The 26735-nt window shown below is 38.7% G+C and overlaps 1 protein-coding gene across 4 annotated transcripts in view; it reads left to right on the plus strand.

Moving 5' to 3' along the window:
- The window catches only part of STAT4 (signal transducer and activator of transcription 4), a 137074-nt gene extending 110580 nt beyond the window's left edge, over nucleotides 1-26494 (plus strand). For 3 of the 4 annotated variants that reach the window (XM_006147813.3, XM_014587579.2, XM_006147814.2), the window contains 10 exons: nucleotides 13613-13696; nucleotides 15423-15521; nucleotides 17602-17737; nucleotides 19797-19846; nucleotides 20339-20433; nucleotides 20914-21050; nucleotides 21389-21580; nucleotides 23394-23460; nucleotides 23882-23990; nucleotides 26210-26494. In XM_006147813.3, the coding sequence (XP_006147875.1) occupies nucleotides 13613-13696; nucleotides 15423-15521; nucleotides 17602-17737; nucleotides 19797-19846; nucleotides 20339-20433; nucleotides 20914-21050; nucleotides 21389-21580; nucleotides 23394-23460; nucleotides 23882-23990; nucleotides 26210-26236 (996 nt within the window). In that variant the 3' untranslated portion in view covers nucleotides 26237-26494. The remainder of the gene's footprint in view (nucleotides 1-13612; nucleotides 13697-15422; nucleotides 15522-17601; nucleotides 17738-19796; nucleotides 19847-20338; nucleotides 20434-20913; nucleotides 21051-21388; nucleotides 21581-23393; nucleotides 23461-23881; nucleotides 23991-26209) is intronic. The other variant, XM_027771552.1, reaches the window with a different exon arrangement.
- The last annotated feature ends 241 nt before the right edge of the window (nucleotides 26495-26735 follow it).

Genomic DNA, 26735 nt, shown 5'->3' on the forward strand with positions numbered 1-26735 from the left:
AATAAGACTGTGTCATTCAATACACAGTGGATGGATCTAGATTTAATGCTAAGTGTAATAAGCCAGATTGTGAAAGATGAACACTGTATATCCCTGCTCAGTATAAACCAAATCTCTGCACTCTATGGCAGAAATTGAAAGAGTTAAAGATAGAACAGTATGGAGGAAAAGTGTAAATGCCAGAGATTGTATGCGAGGCAAGTGGATAGTGGAAGATAAGAAGGAGGGAATCAGGGAAGAAACACTTAACAGACACAGAATGTAAAGCTTTGTGGAAAATAAAGTATATAATAATATCCTTGTATTGATTATCACACACTGCATGCATGCTTTGAAAGACTATATAATATGCCATTGTGATGTAAAGACTATATCATATGCCAATTAAATGTAGATAAGAAAATGAAAAAAAATAAAACTACCAAACAATAAATGTATCTAAAAACATTTTTTTTAGACATCACTCTAGCATTTTGGCAAAGGTTGCAAAACATATCCTTTAGCTTGGCAGTCCTGAATATTATTTATGAGTCAGAACATATTAAGCACAATTATTCTGAACTTCTTTTAAGTAAAACAAATCCAGTGGGGATAAATCTAAACAGTTCAATTTTTACAGATGACTCTTGTCATCGCCATGAATGTAAAGTCAACATTTTTATTTGGATTTCTCTAGAGAGAGAAATCTAAGTAGATCATTTTCTACTATAAAAAAACCAACCACTGTCTTATTAATGCTGTCTACTTATATTCCTTAGAGTTTATGTCTTCTTATTTTCCTATTAATAACAAAACCAGAGTCATATTAAAATGATTTTATTTCTTCCTTTTTCTTTTTTCCCCAGGTTTGCTAAATGAGTTCGTTTTATTTTAGGCTATTCTTTGAGCTCCCCCTGTTGACAGTAGTTAAGTATGACTCCTAGGTACATCTAAACAAGCCACGGCTGGAGCATTGCTGTTTTATGTGCTTCAAGACTGTTACTAGTCATGAAATAGGTGAAGGAGGAGGAGCTGGCCAAAGTCAAGAAAGACTAAGGGAAGAGGTAGCATTGAAGTGACATTTATAAAGTCATGGGGCCAGGGACTGTGGTAACAAATTTCAGGAAATCAAAAACGTAGGTTATAAGAACCTTGTGGTCAAGCTCCAAAAGTTGCTGTTGCTGGGAACCAGCAGTTAGCATAATGGCTATGTCGCTGGACTCCCACGTAGTCGACCGCGGTTCGCGTCCCGGACCCGGTGGCTTAAAACTCACGCCAGGCGCATGTGCAGACGTGCCCAAGATCCTGAGAGAAGAATGGAGGAGAAGGGATTGCGGCGTGACCATCCCCCCTGGGGGGTGATTTCTCGCTTTCTGTTTCTATGTCTCTGTCTGTCTGTCTGGCGAGCGCACACACTCTATAGCAAAAAAATAAATAAATAAAACTTCTCGCCCGCCCCCCCCCCTTTGAGAAAAACCCCTCAGGGAAAAAAAAAAAAAAAAAAAAAAACTTGCTGTTGCTTACCTGTGAGCATCTGTGGCCAGAGTTCACAACCTGCTGAGAATTTACTTAACAAATCCTCATGTGGCATTAACTAGATATCAGGCACAGCCTACTAATACTGCCTCACGTAACTCTTGTGTCTGTGCTATGAAGTAGTGCTATTGGTCATACTTATTTCAGTTAGAAACACTGAGGCACACAGCAGTCACACAGCTCCTTCAAGATTCCATGGGGAGTGAGCAGCAGAGCCAGTTCAACCATGGCAGTCCGGATCCCATGAACCTGTTCCTGGTCACTGTTAAGCTCCCCCTGGAATCACAAAACCTCCTCTGGAAGAGGCTGAGCTGTTTCTGTTCGTCTCTGACTCACCCAACAACCATTTCTCTTATTCCATGTATTTCATAAAGTGCCTGACTTTGCCCACCTTCTCAAAACTCATAGGCTTTTTCACATCCGAATCTTTATAAAGTTTAGAAGGAATTTCAAATAATTTCCTCAGAAAATGTTGTTGAACTCTTCCCGATCTACTGCATCTCCTTTTGGATTTCTGCTATGCCGCAATGAGTAGTGGAAAGAGCTCCATATTGGTTCTGCCTCCTGTACATACTCTGACCTGGCCCAAGCCACTTAACTTCTCTGTCAATTGCCTCATCTAAAGGGGATCACATTACCCTATACAACCCCCACAGGATCGTTGTGAGGACCACCTGAGATGGGGTGTGTGAGTGCCAATGTTTGTTTGCTGTGACTCTTACTGGTCAGTCCTCCCATTTCCTCTGTAGAGAGCAGGTATTTACACAGATGAGAAAAGGGCCCTAAAAATGGTCCCTGACTCTGATCCTCCTCCTTCTTAGCGCACAGTTGGAGATATGGCCCCTTTCAAGGGATCCTGGGCACATCCCTCTTCTGGCTCCACATCCATAAAACCTCAGACCAATGTTTGCCTGTGCTCCTTTTATGGAATTTCATGTCTGGGACTCCTGCTACTACCTCAGTATTTCCTCCCCACCCCACACTCCACACACAGCTTGGGGTTCCTCAATCTGCTTTTGCGGTGGTAAGAGCTTGGGTTGGATAGATCTCAAGTGACTGAGAACATACCAAGATGTCATGAATGATAGTCCCCATAAGGAATTACAACACCCTGTGACTATTTGACTCCAAAATTGTTCAAGAAGAGGTGATCTGTCAGGATGTTCAGGGGCCCCTGGCTTTAGGGCTGAGTAAAGAAGGAAAGTTTCAGAAGACCATTCTGCTCTCAGGAAACCCAGAGTGACCAAAGAGGTGTCCTAGGAATCACCAATCCAGAGGTGGCTCCTAGGGTACCTCTGGATTGAGGGTAGATGAAACATGGACTTCAAAGTCTCTTGTCCCATCTCTATCAAGAGGGTTTTATTTTATGTATTTTACAGTTGGGAACCTGGGTGGGAAATTAGTTTCAAGAATATATTCCAAGATTAAAAAAATCATTGAGATCCGTTAGACTGGACAATCTCTGAAGCTCCTTAGACTTCTGTCATCTTCAGATGTACAACATAGGGTACGGGTTTAAGGGCTTTGTAAAATAAATTCAATTTTTAAATTTTTCTTTGGCATTTCACAGCACCCATGGAGAAATCTGTAACCACACTGTCACAAAATCAAGGCTATCCATCACTCCCTCTTGCTCCCACCTTTGTTCTTTCCTGGGAAGGGTCACAGTGAAGATATGATCCTGTCCTCTAACAAGTGCCCAGACTGTGAAGCCATCAGACCGTCTCTGTAAAATAAGCATTCCCAGGAAGCAACCTTTCCCTGGAGTTGTTTATCTGACAGAGAACCAGGCAGAGAGTGATTAGTGAAATGTGAAAACTGTTTGAATAGGGAAGCTGGGATTGTAGTCTCTTCAGTTTGCTCTTTGTCCATAAACTTTAACTGATAAATGACAGTTTTACCCACGGACTGAGGTGTTAGGTAATTTTGTTTATGTGGTGGAAAGTCATGAAGCACAAAGAAGCTATTAGCAAAGCCTGGGTGACTTGAATTTCATTTAGCAAAATAGCCAAACAGATGTTCTTTCAAGGTTCAGTGTTTTCAAACACAGTCACGCTACTCACACTCCAACTAGCCCAAGCATTTTCACAGCAAGTTGATTTCCTTCTGAACAAACTGAGGAAGTTGTAACACTTTACAGGAGAAATTGATACAGGAATATCGTGAAAAATATAGACTTTTTAGAATTCAACACCATCCACACAGTATCCTCATTTTTACAGGCTGAGCGTAACTGTCATTTGACATTCCTTTCTTATGATTTTATGATTAAAGACCAGCTCGCATGTGATTGGACCATTTTTTGCTCTCTTCTCATTGTTTCCCAGCAACTAATCCAGTGTCTGGAACATAATTGGTGCTCAGTAAATATTCATTAAACCAATGGATTACCTTAATTTTTTTTCTATACCAAATAGTTTTCTGTGCACAACATTATCATAGATAACAGCTTGTCAAGAGACAACCAAGAAATAGGGATGAAAATGATCCGTATCCTAGTCACATGTTTCTTAACAGAGATTTTATTTCAAGTTAAATGCCATAATAATCATTTGTTAATATAGTCTGAGTTTCGAAAGTGTGCTATTAGGCACTGGGCAGAGGAAACAAAAAAGGATATGATGATATTTAGACCCACATTTTATTAGGATGTGGAGCCTGGCTTAGCCAATTTTGCAGCTTCTCAACAGATTGTCCAACAGGCATTTTTCTTTAGAAGTATAAAGCACTCAGGGCCAGCAAGTGGCGTGGTGGCTAAGGCACTGGACTCCCACATGGCTGACCATGGTTTGAGTCCTGGACCTGTTGGCTTGTTTTCTCACTGTTCCTCTCTCTCTCTCTCTCTCTCTCTCTCTCTCTCTCTCTGTCTCTTTCTCTCTCTCTGTTGCTCTCTGGTCAAATTCAAAAATAAATAAACAAATGGATAAATGGAGTTGGATAAAATAATTCTTTAAAAACAAGTACAATGCAGTCAATCCCATTTGAATATCTACTCCTATATAATATAAATATTATAAATATATATTTAATCTATAATCATCTTAGATGATTAGTATGGCTTTCTTTTTTTTAGAGAGAGAGATTTTGCTTTAAGGCACATGCACTTGCTGGAGAGATAGAGAGAGAGAAAGAGAAAAAATCACTAGCCGAGGGAGAATGGCCATACCACAATCCCTTCTCCATTCTCCTCTCAAGAATTTGGTAACATACACACATGCACCTGGCATGAATTTCAAGCCTCTGGTCCAGGATTTGAACTGTGGTTGAGCATGTGGGAGTCCAGCACCTTAACCACTATGCTACCTGCTGGTCCCATGATGGCTTTCAAAATAGACATTAATGACACATTTTATCTATGATATTTCTCCAATTTGTAAGAAATGAACCCTGAACATGTGAAGCTGCATATTGTCTCTGACTTGAACTGCATTGATAAAATAATGAAGACCATGATGGCAGGCTTTAGAAAATGAATGATGCTGGGACCCGTCCATGGCATAATGGTTATGTCACTGGACTCCCACATGGCTGACCATGGTTCGAATCTCGGTCTCAGATGTATGAAACTCATGCAGGGCACATGTGTATGAGTGCCCAAAATTCAGAGAGGAGAATGGAGGAGAAGGGATTGTGGCATGGCCATCTCCTCTGGGGGGGGGGGTCCTCGCTTTTGGCTTCTTCTGTCTCTCTCTGTCTTTCTGGCAAGCACACGCTCTCTGTTTCTCTGAAGACTGCATGTGCCCTATAGCAAAAATCTCTCTTGGAAAAAAAAAAATGAATGACAGGTCCATTTGCCATAGCTCCTTTTCTCCAGCCATGTGTATAGTATGAAACTTCCTTGCTGGATTTTGTTCTAAATGTGCCTCACGACTCTGTCAGGGTTTTCAGTAAATATTAGAAATTAGTCTGAATCACAGAAAACTTACCATCCACATTCCAGTTCAGTACAGTAATATGTAAAGCAAGAAGGTATTTTCTAAAGTTAAAGGATGGCTCTGGGTGTCATTGCTCTGTCTGTAGATTCCTGGTTTCTCTCACTTTTCAGGATACTGTCGTTTAGCTGGTGAACACAGAGGTGCCATAAATTTAAAAGCTGAGGGAATTACCCATAACAAATGCTCAGAGGTATATTTAATCATAGAAACTGAACGATAGCAGTCGGAATGGAGAGGAAGGGGCCCTGTAAGAGACAAGAAAAGGCAAAGTAGTATTTCCTACTCTCATTCTCAGCATGGGATGCCTCACTGTTGGTCACCAAAATGTGTATGGCAATTTCTCCCCATAAACAACTTTCTCCAGTAACACTGTCAGGGTGTCCTGTAACTTAACTCAAATCTAACTCTTTTTTTTTTTTTTTTTCAACAGAGGATTTTGCTATAGGGTGTGTGTGTTTGCCAGGGAGACAGACAGAGGCAGAGAGACATAAAGTGAGAAGACACCCCCAAGGAGGATGACCACGCCACAATCTCTTCTCCTCCACTCTCCTCTCAGGATTTCGAGCATGCATGCACATGTGCCTGGCATGAGTTCAAGCCTCTGGGTCTGGATTGAACCATAGTCAACTACATCAGAGTCCGGAAACGTAATGATTTCACCATCTGCTGGTCCCTCAAGTCTGACACTTTGTACCTGGAGATAGGGCCAGATCCCACAGGCTAAGGGCTAGGTCCCACAAGACCTCCCCTCCACACACATACACACACACCACCACCACCACCACAACCACCACCACTTCAGAGCCAGCTGCAAGTCCCAGGTTGAGACTTATATTTCTGACCAATTGACAATACATCAAGGGTTCCCACAAGCCCTTTCTTGGGTTTGATTAATTTGCTAGAGTGCATGGAAACACATTTTCTGGTTTATTATAAAGGATATTACAAAGGATACAGGTGAAGCACTAGATAGAAGAGATGTACAGGACTAGATATAGGAGAAGGAGTACAGAGCTTCCACACCCTCTCCAGATATGCCACCCTCCAGGTGTCACTGTGTGTTCAACAACCTAGAAGCTCCCCAAACTCTATCCTTTTTGGCACATATGGAGGCTTCACTGCATAGGCATGATTGGTTGTGACTTTGCCGTTGATGATCAACTGAACTTTCAACTCCCTTTTCTTCCCCAGAGGTCAAGGGTCAGGGAGTGGGATGGAGTTGATATTTCCAAGGCCTAATCACATACTTGCTTCCCCTGGCAACCAGCCTCTATCCTGAAGTTATACAAAACCCCACAAAGAGTCAACTCACTAGAACTAAAGATGCTTTATCAACCAGGAAATCTCAAGGGATTTAGGAGCTCTGTGTCACACCTTCCATCATTCAAGAAATTATAAAGATCTTAGGAGCTTCGTGTCAGGAACTAGGGTCAAAGACCAAATATTAAAACAAAAGATTCTCTAGTGTCCATATCGACAAAGATCTTAAGAGCTCTTCTTAGGAAATATGGGCATAGACCAAGTAAATATTTCTTATTATATCACAATATCACAGGTCCTCATACTCAAAAGGCTTCCTTTGACCATCTTTCAGCTGTGGGCCTCCCCGTCCCCCACCCCCATCTGTGGGGTCAAGTGTCTGTGTGGTCAAGATCATGTGCTCACTCAGAGTACAGAACTCCAGAATCCTGGCGCAAAAAAATTCAAGCACACCCCCAGGCCTGTGTGGGCCTCTTTCCCAAGTCTACTCTCCCAAGCACAGATAGCACCATCAATACAAATATTTCTCTGGGCCCAAGAGGAGAGACATAGGAGCCGTAGTCATGCAAGTCCCTTCATAGAAGTGGAAGAGAAGAGAATAGGCAATAGTCCAGGGTGTCCATGCCACGCTCTACTCATGCCACCATGTTCCTGCAGAACTTGGAGGAGTTAAAATCTGGCTGATTAGCTTATATATGAAGGCTATGTGTTAGGGCAGGAGGCTAGACCATATTTTACAGTTTGTTAACTTGATTTATAATGGTTAAATATTTAGCCATATGGTATTGGGTCTCCATCTGTGCACTCATCTGAGGCCTCTCAAATGTTCTGCATAGGCTTGTATCATCCTGCCCACTGTTGAGCTGAGTGGGAATGCAAAAGGCACCTGCTTTCTCCCTCTTTCATTAGTGAAAATTAAATGAAAGTTGCAGATTCATCAGTTGTTTCAGTGATTTGCATAGTACAATCATCCCAACCCATAAAATATTGAGATCTTCTGACATTTAAAAACATGGTTTTGGGGAGCCAGCAGATGATGTAGTGATTACATCATTGGCCTCCCACATGACCAACCACAGTTCAAGTCCCAATCCTGGTCGCTTGAAAATCACTCTGGGTACAAGTGCAAGCGTGCCTAAGATTCTGGGAGGAAATTGGAGGAGAAAAGATTGTGGTGTGGCCAATCCCTAGGGGGTGATTTCTCACTTTCTCTCTCACTGTTTCTGTCTCTCTCTCTCACTGGTAAGCACACGTACCCTAAGGCAAAAATCTTCTAAAAGAAAGTATGGTTTTTGTTCAGCTTGATGACTAAATATAAACTAACTAATTCATGTCATGCTCAACCAAAGAAATAGCAATTTATTTTATAACCGGGGATTAAAGTAAGGAAATTGGCTGGTAGTTGATATAATATGACTGCTTTTAGTGGCGGTCTATAGGATGTTTAATCAAACATTTAACCATGCATACCTTTCTATAAACCCAATAAAGAAGTGATTCTGCCCTAGTTGATCTAGATACCTGCAGGTAGCATAAAATTGCACAATGATACCTTTCAAGGGAAAATTTTTCATTCTCTACTTCCTTATTAGTAACAAATACTAAATCTTACATCTGCATTATCAGTAATCTCTTATAATTTTAGTCATAGCATATTGGACTGATTTTTATTATTTTCAATTTAATAAAATGATGTCTGACTGATTATTAATGCATATTCTATATTATATTTCTGTTTTCCCCCAAAGTGACTCCATTCTATTTCTGTTCACATATTCTCGAGGCTTATTTTTTATATTGTTGAAGCTTTCCACCTCCAAATTTTCCATGTCCCTTTTGAGATAAATGCAATATGGATGCACCACATTGAGAATAATTACCTTCTAAATGCCACCAGAGGTTCTAGTTAAAATGCAGAATCTGATTCAGTAAGCCAGAGATAAGGCCAGAAATTCTGTTTTCTAATAAACCTTCCTACAATAACTATCCAGGAGGACCTGGGCACATAGCAAAATTCCGTCAGGGAAAAACTGCAGTTTCTTTCCTACTCCTGCCAACCCAAACCCCTCCCTAGTGGTGGTGATTATTTGAGCTGTAAATATGCTACTATTGCCATTTCCTCCTTTAAAATTCTTATATACTTAACTCCTGAATTCTTTCTATAAATGATTATCTAAGACTTTCTTATAGCAGCTCTAGATACATATAAATTTCTCCCCATTTTAATGACATCATTATATAACATTTTGGTTTCATCAGTATGTGCAATGTTTATGATACTATGATTATAAAGAAATTGCTAACAGCTCTGCCATATCTAGATACAGCATAGCAGATACAGCTAATCATCTCCTATGATTATATTTCCATTTTTATAGTACTCTTTTTCCCTTTGAATTAATAGTTGTCTTGAATTTGTTGATTGATTCATTTTCTTTATGTACCTGTCACTAATGTAACCCCAAACTTTCCATCGGCACTAGAAAACTCCTCACAGTGTATTGCCTTGTCTATTTATCTTACTGTATTTTCAACTGCTTACTTTAAAAAATCCTTTTAATACCATCCTACTTTTGTTTCACTGATGTTTGCTTTATATAGTTTTTAAAGATAAATTTAAAGAATTTCTAGTGGATATTTAAAAATATATACAAAAGTAGAGAAAATACAATGAGCCCCTATAAAGGTACCACCTAACTTCAACAATGAGGAACATTTTGCCTATCTATTTCAGCTATTTTTCTTCTACACTCATTTTTTTTCCCCTGAGGGCCTTAAATTCTAGGTAGTATAGCTTCTTATTCATTAATACTTCAGCAGGTGTGTCTAGAATATAAGACTTTTCTAAACCCAGCCACAATATCCTTATCGCAATAATAATAATAATAATTTCTTAAAATCCTTCTTTAAGAAAAGCTTATTTCTTTTTAGTTCTTTATTGCCAGAGAGAAGACATGCTTGTGCAGCAGAAGGGGAAGAAGGAGAAAGAAAGTTCCCTCCTTCCCTTGTGGGGCATGGTCATACCACAATCCTTTTTCCTCTCTTGCTCTATCCTGTTAGGATTTGGGACACACATGCACACGCACTTCATGTGTTTTTTAAGCTACTGAATCAATATTCAAACTATGGTCAGCCATGTGGTATCTGGCTTCCTTAACCTTTTTTTTCTTGTTCAGATTTCTCCACTGCCTCAAAGAGACGTTTTTATGGTTGGTTTCTGCAAGTCAGTCTCCAAGCATTGCCATTAAATACAGTTTGTGATAGGTCTCTTTCATGTACCATTTACATGCTGAAAAAAACTGAACACAATGTTTACTATAGTTTTTTAAATTCTTCTTTTGCTTTTTTGCATTATCTTTTCTTCTGAGTTCTGTATTTCATGTGGGAATCTTTGTCAAATGTCTGAAGATCATTAGCTTGCTGTCTATAATGAAGAAAAGGTTGCTAAAAAAAGTGCTTGTAAGGAGGCTGGCAGGTGGCAGGTGGTTAAGGTTGCTGGACTCCCACATGGCCAACCATGGTTTGAGTCCCAAACCTGAAGGCTTGCTTTCTCACTTTCTCTCTGTCTCTCTTGCTTGCTCTGTCCCTTTCTGGTTAAATTTAAATAAATAAATAAATAAAATAAACAAAGTTAAATAAAATAAGTCCTAAAAAAATTGCTTGGAAGTTCTATGTGCATGGTAGGGATTAAAGATTTAAGGGTAATTGTTAGGGTCTGGCTGTTTCTTGGGAGGAATGAGGGAGCAAAGACAGTATCTGTAAGTTGTCTTGATCCGGCTGGTCTACTTCCCAGATATCCTTCTGGGAGATTATAAACCTGTCTGTGAGCATTCTAGATGTCACATAAGAAAGGGAACATGGGTTTCACCATAGACTTTTACAAGATTTTCCTCTTTACCTTGGCAACCCAGCCTCTGCCTACAGGTTGACCTTGTACCTAGAATGCGGTGAGCCTCTCTATTTCTCTGGTCATCTGCTCCAGAAAGAAAATTTGCATCCCTAACCTGGGCAGAATGAGTGGAGACCTCATCGCAGGGGCTGGACCTCTTAACCAAGCCTCTCCTACTCTCCAACCTCAGAGTGACCCAGTTATACCAACCCTGAATTCTTGTTTCTCGTTCCACACTTCCCTACCTCTTCTAGGATCTAAATTGCATTTGTTTCATTGGACAGTGAATAAAACTTTAACTGATACTTTATTTGGGTTTCTTGAATAAGCAGGGAGAAAATGTATGCATTCTATCTACCATGTTTAGCCAGAGAGAATCTTGCTTTCTTTTTAAACAGATTCACTAAGATACTAAGACTTGCTTCTTACATACATATACATATACATGTACATATACACATACGTATACGTATACATATACATGGCTTTGTCTTAATTAATACTTGCTAAATCCAAAGTACTCATTTTGGGGGGCACACCTCATGACCTAGTGGTCACAGAGCTGAATCTCATATGACCTACCAAACAGTTCAAATCCCGGCTCCAGCGGCATGAAAACCACTCTGGGAGCTTGTGCAAGTGTGCCTGTCCAAAATCCCAATAGGATGGAGAAATGGAGGAGACGATCACACCTCATTGAGGGGTGCCTTCACCCCCTCCCTCTTCCTCTCGCCCTGGAAAGCACATGTGACCCCTGGCAAAATTTTTAAAAATGAAGTAAAGTAGAAGGAGAAAGAAAGTTCCCTCCTTCCCTTGTGGGGCATGGTCATACCACAATCCTTTTTCCTCTCTTGCTCTATCCTGTTAGGATTTGGGACACACATGCACACGCACTTCATGTGTTTTTTAAGCTACTGAATCAATATTCAAACTATGGTCAGCCATGTGGTATCTGGCTTCCTTAACCTTTTTTTTCTTGTTCAGATTTCTCCACTGCCTCAAAGAGACGTTTTTATGGTTGGTTTCTGCAAGTCAGTCTCCAAGCATTGCCATTAAATACAGTTTGTGATAGGTCTCTTTCATGTACCATTTACATGCTGAAAAAAACTGAACACAATGTTTACTATAGTTTTTTAAATTCTTCTTTTGCTTTTTTGCATTATCTTTTCTTCTGAGTTCTGTATTTCATGTGGGAATCTTTGTCAAATGTCTGAAGATCATTAGCTTGCTGTCTATAATGAAGAAAAGGTTGCTAAAAAAAGTGCTTGTAAGGAGGCTGGCAGGTGGCAGGTGGTTAAGGTTGCTGGACTCCCACATGGCCAACCATGGTTTGAGTCCCAAACCTGAAGGCTTGCTTTCTCACTTTCTCTCTGTCTCTCTTGCTTGCTCTGTCCCTTTCTGGTTAAATTTAAATAAATAAATAAATAAAATAAACAAAGTTAAATAAAATAAGTCCTAAAAAAATTGCTTGGAAGTTCTATGTGCATGGTAGGGATTAAAGATTTAAGGGTAATTGTTAGGGTCTGGCTGTTTCTTGGGAGGAATGAGGGAGCAAAGACAGTATCTGTAAGTTGTCTTGATCCGGCTGGTCTACTTCCCAGATATCCTTCTGGGAGATTATAAACCTGTCTGTGAGCATTCTAGATGTCACATAAGAAAGGGAACATGGGTTTCACCATAGACTTTTACAAGATTTTCCTCTTTACCTTGGCAACCCAGCCTCTGCCTACAGGTTGACCTTGTACCTAGAATGCGGTGAGCCTCTCTATTTCTCTGGTCATCTGCTCCAGAAAGAAAATTTGCATCCCTAACCTGGGCAGAATGAGTGGAGACCTCATCGCAGGGGCTGGACCTCTTAACCAAGCCTCTCCTACTCTCCAACCTCAGAGTGACCCAGTTATACCAACCCTGAATTCTTGTTTCTCGTTCCACACTTCCCTACCTCTTCTAGGATCTAAATTGCATTTGTTTCATTGGACAGTGAATAAAACTTTAACTGATACTTTATTTGGGTTTCTTGAATAAGCAGGGAGAAAATGTATGCATTCTATCTACCATGTTTAGCCAGAGAGAATCTTGCTTTCTTTTTAAACAGATTCACTAAGATACTAAGACTTGCTTCTTACATACATATACATATACATGTATATATACACATACGTATACGTATACATATACATGGCTTTGTCTTAATTAATACTTGCTAAATCCAAAGTACTCATTTTGGGGGGCACACCTCATGACCTAGTGGTCACAGAGCTGAATCTCATATGACCTACCAAACAGTTCAAATCCCGGCTCCAGCGGCATGAAAACCACTCTGGGAGCTTGTGCAAGTGTGCCTGTCCAAAATCCCAATAGGATGGAGAAATGGAGGAGACGATCACACCTCATTGAGGGGTGCCTTCACCCCCTCCCTCTTCCTCTCGCCCTGGAAAGCACATGTGACCCCTGGCAAAATTTTTAAAAATGAAGTAAAGTAAATGAAAAGTATTCATTTTTAAAAACTAGAGAATGATTTGTCTGAATTTCACTGGTGAAAAAAATATGCTTGCTTTTCTCTCTCTGGTATGTGCACATACCGCAGAGAGAAGGGGAGAGAGGGAGTGGGAGGCAGAGAAAGCACTCCCAATGAAGCCTGATCACACTGCAATCCCTTTTCCTCCATTCCTTCATCTTGATAGGATGAGGCTTGGCACAATGGCCCAGCATGTTGCTGCAAGGGTCAGGAGTCAAACTGGCTGGCCATGTGTGATCCAACTCTTTCTAAATAGCACTTAACTGCTGCACTTAGGTTTAGCCCAATATGCTGGAATTTAAAGTAAAAAATTACCTTGTTTTTAGACATTTAAAATAATTTTGTTTGTGGAAATGGAAATTTCTCAAACTGTAGATAGCTTTTCAAAAAGAGGGAATGTTCAGTAATAGAAGATATTTAAGGGTTTATCAATTTTTATAGAAATAGTCTGATCATTGGATAGCATTTGTAAGATAATTTTTCTCCCTCCCTCAGGGCTGTCACATGGTAACTGAAGAGCTTCATTCCATAACCTTTGAAACGCAGATCTGTCTTTATGGCTTGACCATAGATTTGGAGGTAGGTATCTCAAAGAACATCCACTGCTTGTTAATAACGTTGGAGGTAGTTATTTCAAGGAACATCCACTATTTACTAGTAGCATCTACTGTTTACTAATAACATTATTGGTTGGCATTTGTAGATAAACTCAGTCTTTTCTAGGTTTTAGTACATTAAATTTCTTTTTAATATAGAAAAGCATTATATTAAATAATCACTAAATAACACACTATTCTAGTTAAAAATAATTATAAAAGCTCATGGGTCTTATGAATTCAACAGACATGGAATAGTTTGTCATCCAGGTACATTTTTGTTTGAGTTTTCCTTTGTCATGAATATGCAGTGGAAAGCCTACAGAGAAAAAAGTTCCTTAAACCATGTCATGTAGTGATATACTTTCTTTCTTCCTTCTTTCCTTGCTCTTTTTCTTCCTACCTTCCTTCCTTTCCTCTTTTTTTCTTTGTTCTTTTCACATAGTGTTGTATTGGGTCGTTGGAAAAGTCATAATGTATTTTTCTATGCAAAACTGCATTATGACTTTTCCAATGACCCAATATTTTCTTTTTCTTTCTTTCTTCTTTCTTGTAATGATACATTTTCAAAAGTTTAACTTGTAAATAAAAATCTTTCAGAAGGAAGTTTTCTCTAATGCAATGAGCAAAGACAAATAGTAGGAACATTATCAGTATATTGTGGTGTTCCTCTTAGATCAGTCACTGCTTAACTCAAAGAATAAAGAAGCTTTGGGGATTGAATTGAACATAACTGACTATAAACTGAAGACAGGTCCTGATGCCCTTTCCAACTTCATTACCAGAATCTAGCACAATGCCTCCCACACAGTAGGTGCCTGATATTCATTGAATAAATGAATGAAAGAGTGCGTGAATGAACAAACACAATTTCCCACACTCTGAGTATGATCCAGTTTGCGAAGTATATTGTTTTAAAATTCTACCTTTTATCTTAATGAAGGTAAATATATTTGTAAAATCTCTTATAGTTCCATCATCATCTCTTTACCCTAAACCTCTGATTCCATGAGCAATAAATTCCTCAACAGAGTATTTTTACTGTCTACAGGAATTTGATGTCTGTTATTAGTAAGGGACTATGGGTAGGTTGATTAGTTTCCCAGGCTAGTCTGTGAATATCTGTTTATTCCATAAGACGGAAAACTACAGTACCAATGGTACTAAATTGAGTTCTGCAACAATAGATCAGATTATACAGTACCTCCTAAAGTTCACCTCTCCATAAGTCACAATAAAGATTCCCTGCTTCTAATGCTGATATTAATTGGGTGTTAGGTCATAATTTAAATATGCTGAATCATTCCAGAGATAAATTTAAAATTAGATCCTTTAATGTAACTGATAAAGAGGAAATGCTAGATCGGTAAAATGTCTAACTAGTTGCATTAGATATAGTGTGAACATAAAAAAGTATGAATATTTAGGTAATGTCAGAGAAGATCTTGGGGAAGTTGCCTGATCTGAAAGGATCTGTGTTCTTTCTTCCCTGTACCATGACTCATACATGCTCAGAAAGTTCCTTTGCCTTCACTGTCATGTGAGTGACCAAGACAGCCTAGATACCAGAAGTGGAGGAATGGGATTGACTTGAGAGGGCCCTTGAGAGAAGGAAAAGGTCAAGTGTAGAATCAATCTAAGGTGGGACTGCCCTAAAAACTATGCTCTTCCTTTCTTCTTCATCTTTTTTTTTTTTTTTTTAAACGCAGACCAGCTCATTACCTGTGGTGATGATATCCAATGTCAGCCAGTTACCTAATGCGTGGGCGTCCATCATTTGGTACAACGTGTCAACCAACGATTGCCAGGTAGAGTATTTACTCCTCTCTCTCCTCTTTGAATTCTATTTGTTTTGTTTTGTTGTCAACAAAAAACATCTGCATCAAAAGACGTGTTTGTGTGTGTGTGTGCGTGTGTGTACTTGCAAACATGTGGGCATGTCTCTGAGGGTTTTTTTTTAAATCTAATTATATGATTCCTTTCATGTCATTTTTAAAGTATTATGTTGTCATGTACTTGGACTCTGAGAAAGTCTTGGCTAGCAAAAGTAACAGACAGGTATTTTTTTTTTTTTTTCTGAGAATCTGGTCAGCTTGCAACTATGTGCCTCATAGAGAATCCTAGGCCATTTTATGGCTCTGTTAGCTAGGCCACAGGGATAACTCTTGTCCCAAAATTTTATATCTGACCTCATCTACTTCCGCTCCTCCCCCGACCCCCGACACACACACATAGTCTCTTCTACAAAGTAGAGAATTGGTTTCAAATAAGTAACTAGAGTATTCTTCAGTCTTACCTAACTGTACTTTGACAGCATAAATGTTCCTTTTGATGATAGCTTTCATACATCCTAGGCTGATTCTGGGTTTTAATGCCATCTGGTGGTTGAGACACAGACCAAAATTTGGCCTCAAGTCACAAAGAAGGCCCAGAATAGAATAGATGTTCTTAGTGTATGACACCCAGGGAAGGGAGTGGCAAAAAGATGAGTCAGCACTTCCCCTTACTTGCTCTCGCTAAAACCTCAATGTGTTGTCCTGGAAACCGCCAAAGTCTAGAGAATATAGGTCAAATGTAAATAACAACAGTTCTCCTAAAATTTTTTTTAACATTTTCAACAGATAACTTTTCATTTTTGTGTCTATTAAATGTTTTGTTTGTTTTTTTCCCTGACCCCCTCCCTCCCACAGCCTATTACCCACCCCTTCTGCTATTATACCTTCCAGTCTTTCTGTTTCTGCTACAGCATGCAGATATTCTGTATCCAAGTTCAAAGCAAATGTTCCTTCCAAAGAAAATTCTTTTGATTTCAGGCTCCAACAATAAGAACAAAGGCATAATGAGCCAGTTCTAAGTATTCTTTTCCTTTACTTCCATGTTCCCAATAAGGAAACAACATAGAAAATGACTCAGCCCTGTTCCTTCTCATTTTTAAGTGTTCTGGCATCTGAGACAGGGACACCATGGAGTGCTCTGTGCCTCACTTCCTCTCAGCCAGAGAGGAGTCAACTTAACAGAGATAATTTGCTTGGTTTTTAAGGCCAAGGGCAACCAAGTAATTTCCCTGAGATTAAATGCCACGCACCATTAGGAGCTATACAGGTGTTGCTTCTCCTCCAACTCCACAACTTGGAGGGGAAATGGAATACTTCTCTGTCCGTTTATTTTTCCAGACACAATTCTCACATGCAAGGAAATCTGCCTCCTTAAAAATATTGTCTCTTCATTCCTCCTCCTCTTTTTTCCTATTTTGTTGGGTGCTGTGTCCTCTTTTATTCTCACCTTCTGAAATCTCTTGAATGGGTTTTCTTGTTGCCCAGCTTAGCTCATGTTCATGAATAGCCTTCTCCAGACACTATGCTGGATTTCTCAATTCTTCCCTTCCATCTCTTCTTAGAACATCTTTCTTGATTTTCACACTTATCTGCTTCTCCATAATCTGGGATGAATTCTTGTGTTCCACTATTGTTGACCTCATTTCTGGCACAAGCAACCTAGTTTACAGTTGATTATACAGAATATTCTTTTATCTAGACCAAGATAAGAAAACTCTCCTATTTTACTCATAAAACAGGAAGCTGAGGTTAATCATAAAGTCATATTGTAGGATATACTTTTCCTAGCCAGGGACTTAACTGTTTCTTGTAGTTTGGAAAGGATGGAGCCCAGTATTATACTCTAGGAACAAGGAGTCTTTTAGGAAAAGACAAAGTCAGTCCTAAAACATACAATAGAAATCTGAGACTGTATTCTTAATTATTAACTCAGGACGGCCTAAAGAATTTAAATCAGAAATCCTGTATTATAGTATAACCTTTGCAATCCTAAATTACAGTGTTTCCAGTGTAATTATCTAACAAGATAATCATCATTGTCACTCTATTTCAGAACTTGTTTTTTTTTAATAATCCTCCATCTGTCACTTTGGGTCAACTCCTGGAAGTGATGAGCTGGCAGTTTTCATCGTATGTTGGTCGTGGCCTTAACTCAGATCAACTCAATATGCTGGCAGAGAAGCTGACAGGTGAGAGCTGGTAGATTTGAAGGATTTGCCTCTTGTTTTGGTACTCAGGTATTTTAAACAACCAGGACGATATTACTACTGTTAACTATAGTAGTGATCAGCACAATTTATTGAGTGTCTACTGTACTGTCAGGTGTAGGGCAATAACTCAGTGCTCTATGATCTTCAGTTGTCACAGAAGTTCTTTAAGGGTGACATTCTACCCATTTTGTAGACAAGGATACTAAAGTTGGAAAAGTTAAGAACCATGCTATGGCTGCATGGCCAGTTTACAACAGGGCCAAGCTGTGGGTCAAGACTGCCCATTTCAAAGGCCCTTGTTTTCTATTCTTCACTCCAGTCTTCAGGGTGTTCTTGCACTATTTCCATTCAATGTAGTAGGAAGCCTTAATGATGTCTTGATCTCTCTTGTTAATATCTTAATTGATATTAGCCAGCTAGGATGTAACCAATTTCTTCATTCAGTCCAGGAAACTTAGCAGAAATTAAAAACCACCTGGGTAATATTTAATTCTGCATGTGAAGAAAGGTCCATCTTTCACTGAGATTTTTAAAATTTGTAAAATAGAGTCATTGGTGCTACACGTGTCAATTACAGCCTAAGCTTTGTCTAAGAATTTTAAAATATACCTATATTTTGACAAGTATGGGATGAATACATTTAGTGCCCAAAACAAAGAGTTAAAAGTGGATGTGTATGCATTTCTAATCAAAAAGATGCATTTGTGCAACAGCAGAGGAAGCACGTGTGATTGAAGCTTGACACGTCATGCCTGGTTTGCTTGCCTCTTGCTTCTGCTATGTGACCAGTGGGGGTTTAAATAAATCAGGACTTTGGAAAGCATTACAAAATTTACTTAATGTAAATACCTTTTTTGATCCTAATTTAATTCATAAGCAGCAATGGTTAGTATTCAATAAATATTGTTAATGAGTAAATAAGACTTTTTAATTCATGGTATAGATAGTGCCATATTCTTTCAAATCTTTACCAAAATGATTCTTAGAGTAAAATTTGCCTAAAGTTTTAGATAGAAACTTGCATCTTATCACTTCTCTGGATCAAACAAACAATGGCTACTTACTATCTACTAGATTTCTACTCCCTTTGTTTCATCTTATTACGAAGACACTTGGTAATCTGGGTACCCTGAACTTAAACAGAAAAGTTTTCATTTTTTATTGCCAGAGGGCATGTGTGCTAGAGAAAGAGAAGGAGAAAGAGAAAGTACTCAGCAGTGAACGTGGTCATGCCACAATCCTTTTTCCTCCATTTCCCCATCCCGTTAGGATTTTGGACATGCATTCGCATGCACTTGGCATGTTTCAAGTTCTTGGGGCCAGGATTTGAACTGCAGTTGTCCAGATAGTATCCATCTCCTTCCACACAGTGCTTAAACACAGTACTACAGGTCCGGCCCTACAAATGTATTTCATAATGTTTATTCACCAGCATTAGTCTGTTCTGTCTCCTATATGAGCCCTGTTCATGTACACCATGCCTTGTCCTCTTAATTTTGCTTCCCCTCCTTCCTTTCCTCTTAAATTCACATGCTACCCATTCATGGAGGCCAGATCCTAGACACTTACCCTTTCTAAAGCCTTTGTTAACTCCTCCATTGGGAAAGCATCTTTCTGGCCAGCTGTGGTAGCACTATGGTAACACGTGCTCTGCAATGCTGGTCCCATATGGGAAGGTCCCAGGTTTGTGTACCGAGGTCTTCCTGTACCTGCTGGGCATGAACACATGCCAGTGATCCTGGCTGGGGGCTCGTGGTAGATCACAACATGAAGACCCCACTGAAGGTGACTCTCTCTCTCTCTCTGAAGAAAGAAAAAAATAATCTTTAGGAAAACAAGTTTGCTTCCGAGATAATACAGTTTTTATGAGGAAAGATCATATCTTATATTTATTTGGTACTTTAGCACTCAAGACACCATAAACCCATACCAAGAGCTTACAGCATGCTTGAAAGGGAGGGAAAAAAAATCTAAATTGCACACAGAACTGAAGAACTTCTTATTGAATTTAAAATCTCATTCTTTTCTTTCACTTTAGTCCAGTCTGGCTACAGTGATGGTCACCTCACCTGGGCCAAGTTCTGCAAGGTACAAACAGGGGAGGGAGAATATCATTAGATGCTTTAAAAATAAATGTATAAAATGCTCCTTTCAAAGCCTCCATATCATTATCTGGAATTTTTTTTTTTTTTTGAGGTTTTTGCTATAGGGCACGTGCACTTGCCAGACAGACAGAGAGAGACATAGAGACAGAAAGCGAGAAATCACCCCCCAGAGGGGATGGTCATTCCGCAATCCCTTCTCCTCCATTCTCCTCTCGGGATCTTGGGCACACACGCACACGCGCCCGGCATGAGTTTTAAGCCACTGGGTCCGGGACACAAACTGCGGTTGACTACATGGGAGTCCAGTGACATAGCCATTACGCTAACTGCTGGTTCCCTATAAGACCTTTTTTTTTTAAAAAAGAAAGTGTTGTCTGGTTTAAAGAAAACATTTCATTGAAAATGGAAGTTAAATTGTTTTATCAATATTACGACTTAAATAATCATTGTCCTAATATGCTTGTTATTTTAATAGGAACACTTACCTGGTAAATCATTTACCTTTTGGACATGGCTTGAAGCAATATTGGATCTAATTAAGAAACATATTCTTCCCCTTTGGATTGATGGGTGAGTTATAGGCTATATTTTCTGTATGGTCTTTTTTTGGTTTCTGTTATATTAGATTTTTACCCATCTCTTTTTCTTTTTCTTCTAAACATGCTTAGTACCATAGGTGGGAAAATTGTTACAGTATTTTACATACTTCATAGAATATCAAACTATGCGGGGACCAGCAGGTGGCATGGTGATTAAAGCGCTGGACAGTCCCATATGGCCGACCATGGTTTGAGTCCCAGACCTGGTGGCTTGCTTTCTCACTTTCCCTCTCTCTCTGTGTGTATCTCTCTCTGGTCAAATCAAATAAATGAATAAATAAAATTAAATAAATAATTATAAAAAAAGAATATCAAATTACTGCAATCTATACATTTATTGTACAATTGAGTTTTGATTATACTCAAAACAAACTTTAGGTCTGTTATATGTGAATGACCTAAAACAACTATAATAATGAAGAGACAAAACTATGCATTATTCTATTTTTAGGTACGTCATGGGCTTTGTTAGCAAAGAGAAGGAACGGCTCTTGCTAAAGGATAAAATGCCTGGAACGTTTTTATTAAGATTCAGTGAAAGCCATCTTGGAGGGATAACTTTCACCTGGGTGGACCATTCGGAAAATGGTATATACTCACTACTGTTGACTCATGTGAATTTAGCATTCTTGAGTGTGGTTGTTGGGATTTCAGTTCTCAGAAGTATGTGTGTGTAAATTGATCTGTTTATTTTGTGTCTAGTGAGTTAGAATATTAGTTGTGGCTGTTGTTGTAGAACCCAGTTCCCATGAATTTAAAAAGTTGGTGCTGTTGGTCTCCCTCTCTCATGTGCACTGTCTCTACCAGACTGCAGAAGGTCTGGCATTGTTTCATAACTGGTGACATGAAGATAGTGTGGGCAGAATGAATGGTCATAAAAAATTCCTGCAAGAGCCTGGATATTTCTCCAATCTCTGTTTTTCCAGGAGAAGTGAGATTCCACTCTGTAGAGCCCTACAATAAAGGCCGACTGTCGGCTCTGCCATTTGCTGACATTCTTCGGGACTACAAGGTCATCATGGCTGAAAACATTCCTGAAAATCCTCTGAAGTACCTATATCCTGACATTCCCAAAGACAAAGCCTTTGGTAAACACTACAGCTCTCAGCCATGTGAAGGTTAGGTTCTTTTTGTTTACTTTTTTCTCAAGGTTTTAGAAGATAACTCCAAGTCAGAGCAAAACAAACCAAGTTCCTATTTTTGTTTACTTTGATCTTTGTAAGATTTAAGAGGCATAGGGAGGTCAAAGCCTAAGAAATGAAGTGCTAAGTCAGCAGTTTCTGGAAAAGGAATCACTGGAACTGTCTAACGCTAACAAAGTAAGAATCAGTAGCTGTGACTAGACTTCACCATGGCCAACATGGCCTCATAGCCACTTGCAGAGCTCCAGAGTTCTACTTTGTAAATACGAGTGGTGCTGACTTCACTTCCGTGATTGGAGGAAAGGAAAAGAACAAGTAGGTGATGATGAGAACTTTGTAAAGTAAGGCAAGCGTATGTTTTATCAAGAAACCCCAGGGTTTATAAACTGTATACTCTTAACCGTACTGTGGTTTTACAATTCAAAGAGTATTTGTCAGAGAGGGGACCTGGGAATCTGTAGTTCATCCTCCTCTCCCCACGCCTACCTCTCCTGGTTATAGCCTAAGAGCCTGGAACAGTACTTAGCAAAAGCAGGCATTCAGTAAACATTTGTTGAATAAATAAAAGGAAATTCATGAAATTAGTTAGGTAATTATAAGGTAAGCTCACCATTCTGTTTCTTTAATGTAATTGTTATATAATACATGAAAATCTTCATCTATAGTAAGTAAAACTCTGGGCACCATTGTGTGAGATATTCTTCAGTTATCACTCACAAATGGTGACTTGCTGCTTCCTGACTTCATCCCTCTGAAACAAACAAAAATATAAAAGAAAACAAACACATACAAGAAACTGTGGCCTTTAAGTGACTCTATATATCTGATCAAATGAAATAACAAATGTTAGTGCAACAAATTATAGTTCAAAACCCCTGGTTCAATATGGTATACCAGAAAAATTGGAGGATGTTTTCAAAGTAGGGCTTACACATTAAGGTTACTGTAGTGCATGGTATTTTCAGGAAAAAAAAATACCTGTGCTTCAAATTTTTTATAAACATACGGTTATGATTAGTGCCAGGTCTTTTTTTTTTTTTTTAATTTTTCATTTAAAAATTGTTTTAGTGGCAGAGGATACATGCACTCTCCAGTGAGATATGACCCTCCATTGAAGCATGGTCACATCACAATCATTTTTCCTCCATTTCTCCATCCTGTCGGGAGTTTGGGCACACATGTGCCCAGCAAGTCTTCCAAGTCATTGGGGCCAAGATTTGCAGTGCTGTCAGTCAGGTGGGATCTGGCTCCCTCTCTAGGATACCTAGCTGTAGCACTGCAGGGCCTGCCCTGGTGTCAGTTTAGTAAAAAGAACTGAGTTACTATAAATGCTCCAATACATGAATAAATCAGTGCTTGTAATCAAACTTAAATGCAATGTAGAAGACAGGTGATTTAGTTGATTCTCCATTTTTTCTTGCACATTTTAGAGACATTAGTATGTAAAATCAGATTAAACCATCCAAGAGGTTTGTTTTTCTCATCTTGAATATTTTGTGTTTATGTAAATGATTTTCTTCGACTCAACAAAGCCTTTTAGTGAATCATTGAGAAATTGTGTTTCTCTTTTTTTTTTTTTAGCATTGCTAATGATTTTCTGGATTCATTTTATTTTATAAATAATATTGTGTAAATGATTTTCTTCGACTCAACAAAGCCTTTTAGTGAATCATTGAGAAATTGTGTTTCTCTTTTTTTTTTTTAGCATTGCTAATGATTTTCTGGATTCATCTTATTTTATCAATAATATTGATAACATTTTCCCCCAACACTGTATTTTTCCCCCCAGTTTCAAGACCAACAGAAAGAGGAGACAAAGGTTATGTTCCTTCTGTTTTTATCCCCATTTCAACAATGTGAGTAATCAGTCATATGTAAAATATTTATTATTGACTTAATTTTAAAAGAAAATGCTTTCCTGTAAGAGATTTAAGACTATAGCAGAGTACATATAATTGAAAATAAAACATTTTAATTCTCAACAGCACATATAATTGAGAATAAAGCATTTTAATTCTCAACAGCATTTTATGTCCCATGTCCTTTAATACCTAAAGCTAGCAGAGCACACTGACTGCAGTCTGAGTGGGATTACAACATTGCCCTCTGTGTGCCATATACTTCATAGCAGGTTCAATGCTCGGATATGCAATGAGGAATTAGGCATCTCAGGGTCACAATGAGATGAAACCCTAGATATGAGTTCCCAACCTAAGAGGTCACCATGAGATATTATTTTCTAATCTTTTTCTATATTTACCTCATTATCTCTTTAAGCCGAAGTGATTCAACTGAGCCACATTCTCCATCAGACCTTCTTCCCATGTCTCCAAGTGTATATGCAGTGCTGAGAGAAAACCTGAGTCCCACAACGATTGAAACTGCAGTATGTTATCTTTCTTTTCTGTTGCTGGTCGTGGACATGTCAATGAAACAAAGGTGGTGCGTGGACCAGAGAGGGTGAAGTACTGTCTGGGCAGGGAGAAATTATGTTTTTTAGAACAAATCTATAAACATAACACGAGGGGTATGCATGTGGTCATGTGTGTTGCTGCTATTACAAGCATTAAATGCGGACACCTTCGTGTACTTGAATTGCTTTAAGTTCTTTTTATCAAAAAATAACAGAGAGTGAAACATTCCTATAGGCCACTTGAGCACGCAGTACCTACTTCTGCCATTAGTCCCATCACCCCCAACTACTCTCTTCACTTTAGCAAACAACGTATGATAGTCAACATGTATACGATGTTTAATATCTATCTTAATGGTTCAAGCACCACAAATCCCAATTTTTCTTGATTGTTACTTGCATTTTCAGTTCCTAGATCCTCTCCAAATAGCATATAAATAACATTACTCGGTGAGGTTAATGTGCTCAGGATGAGCCAGTGAGGTGGGGCAGAGACATAACCCTACCTTCTCCACTGACTCCTACCACCTGCAGACTGGCAACCCAATCCTTACCTCCCCTTTTCATTAGTAGCTTAATGATCCTCTCTTTTTTTCAGAGCCGGTTCATAATATTTCATGCAATAATGCTATCAAGGATGAATTCTATTTGTTCTTATCTTTCCATAGTTTCAAGGGGCCCAAACCTTTAATTTACATAAAAATTAACATACAGCAGACAAATCGAATCTTGGAGAGGTCCTGAACCCTAAGAGATTTGGGATTAATTGAACAGCTTGTCCCTGTAGGTCAAAGCCTTCAACTAATTATTCAATTAAACAACTTGTCTGCATGGGATCAAAGTGTTCTATGGAACAGTTTGTCTTTGTGGGTCAAATTCATCTACTATGTTTATGATCTACAGAAGTCACAGATAAAGTAGCTACTGCTATTACTGGAATTTAGACTCTTACTGTGGTCAGTATCTACAATGTTTGTTGTGAAATATAAAAGCATTACCTTGGACTGCATCCAATACCACTTAGTGGTCCAGGTCTTTTAAAATGCACAGTTTGACCCAGTTCTACTCCAGTTTATAAAATATACATAATAATATGCAGTCTCTCCTTGTTTTTTTTCAATGTGCTTAGGTTAATCATAATAATCTCAACTTCTATTTCATGTCACCTCTTGGCGTGCATACCGAACACAACAAGTCCTGTTGTGGTCTAGTTCATTCTGTTGCTAATAACAATTACCTGGGCCTGGGTAGTTTGTAAAAATGGAGGTTTACTCAGCTCATGAAGGTCCAAGGTTAAGGTGCTGATCTGGTAAGGATCTTCTTGCTGATGGATAACATGGTGGAGTGTGAGAATTTGAACAGAGCAGAGCATGCCGATGTCTCTGTGTCTATCTCTGTCTTCTTATAAACATACTAGAATTCAGTCATGTCCCACCCAAATGTCTGGTCACTTTCCAAAGACCCCCACCTTTCAACATCATAATCACGTTAAGTGTTCACCCTCTTGACACCATAATAATGGCTCACCAAATTTTAGCACATTTTGGGGAGACATGTTTAAGCCATAACATATTGGAACAAATGTAAAGTGAAGTGAAAAACCATGAGAGGAATTTGTCATGAGGTATTGACTGAATTCATGTAGCATTATCAATTCAGAAATAATGCATTAAGCTGCATTGTACTGCAAATATAAAAATAATTTCCTGGTGAAAAATATGTTTTGACGTTTGTGCATTTTAGTACAAATATCCAGGGACAAATTGTTCAGTTGAATATATCTGAGAGACAAATTGTTCAATTGATTGGATATTTGTATCTGGCAAAAAGTCAATGATTTTTTTAATCCTTTAGAAGATTTCCATGGATAGAAAATCCATACCCTCCTTTGATAGCTTATTCCAATGTTAGTGTATAATTGAATATTTGCTACATTTTGCACCCTTTTACTTGTTAATTTGTGTGTGGGGGGAGGAGGATGAATGAATCTTCTTGAAATAATTTTAGTTTGTTTAAGAGATGATAAACCTCAATTATTTTGTGAATTCTTAGTAGTTAACTGGTAGAAAGATTATGGTATACTTAATAGACAAGAGGATGTTTATTTACAAACTCCCACAGGAAAAAAAAAAACTTGATTTATCTGCAAAAAAAGTGGTTTCCTCAAAATTCATTTTCATTTTCAATTTTAGATGAAGTCTCCATATTCTGCTGAATGACAGGATAAACTCTGACACTCCAAAGAAGGAAGCAAATACAAAACTTTAAAGACTGTTCTTTGCCAACTACCACTTCTTATTTCTTCAGCTTTTTAAATACTGGTTTCCAAGAAATGGTTGAAATCTGAAGCTCTTCTCTCACTGACACAGCAGCCCCAACTGGGAGTGTTGTGATGGACATGCTAAAAACCAAAGCTTCAGATTAGCATGCAAGAAAGAAAACTTTAAGAAACCAGTGTTAATAACAACATAATATTAACAGAAGTCTCCTTTGCATGTGTCTGTTTCATTTCTGACTTTGTTTCTCAAGCATTTGAGTTTGAGCAATAGGAGGTATAAGTGTTAACATTTCAGAATAAGTCAAGAATAACAAAAGCCATACCTATGCTACTCAAAAACTAGCAGGAAGGGTTTGGCCTCAAGGCCTAGTGGCTGAGAGAGTTGGATCCCACATGACTAGCCATGGCCAATTTCAAGCCCTGGCCTCAGGAGCTTGAAA

Source organism: Tupaia chinensis, unplaced genomic scaffold (assembly GCF_000334495.1).
Source record: "Tupaia chinensis unplaced genomic scaffold, TupChi_1.0 Scaffold000225_1, whole genome shotgun sequence".
Lineage (NCBI taxonomy): Eukaryota > Metazoa > Chordata > Mammalia > Scandentia > Tupaiidae > Tupaia > Tupaia belangeri.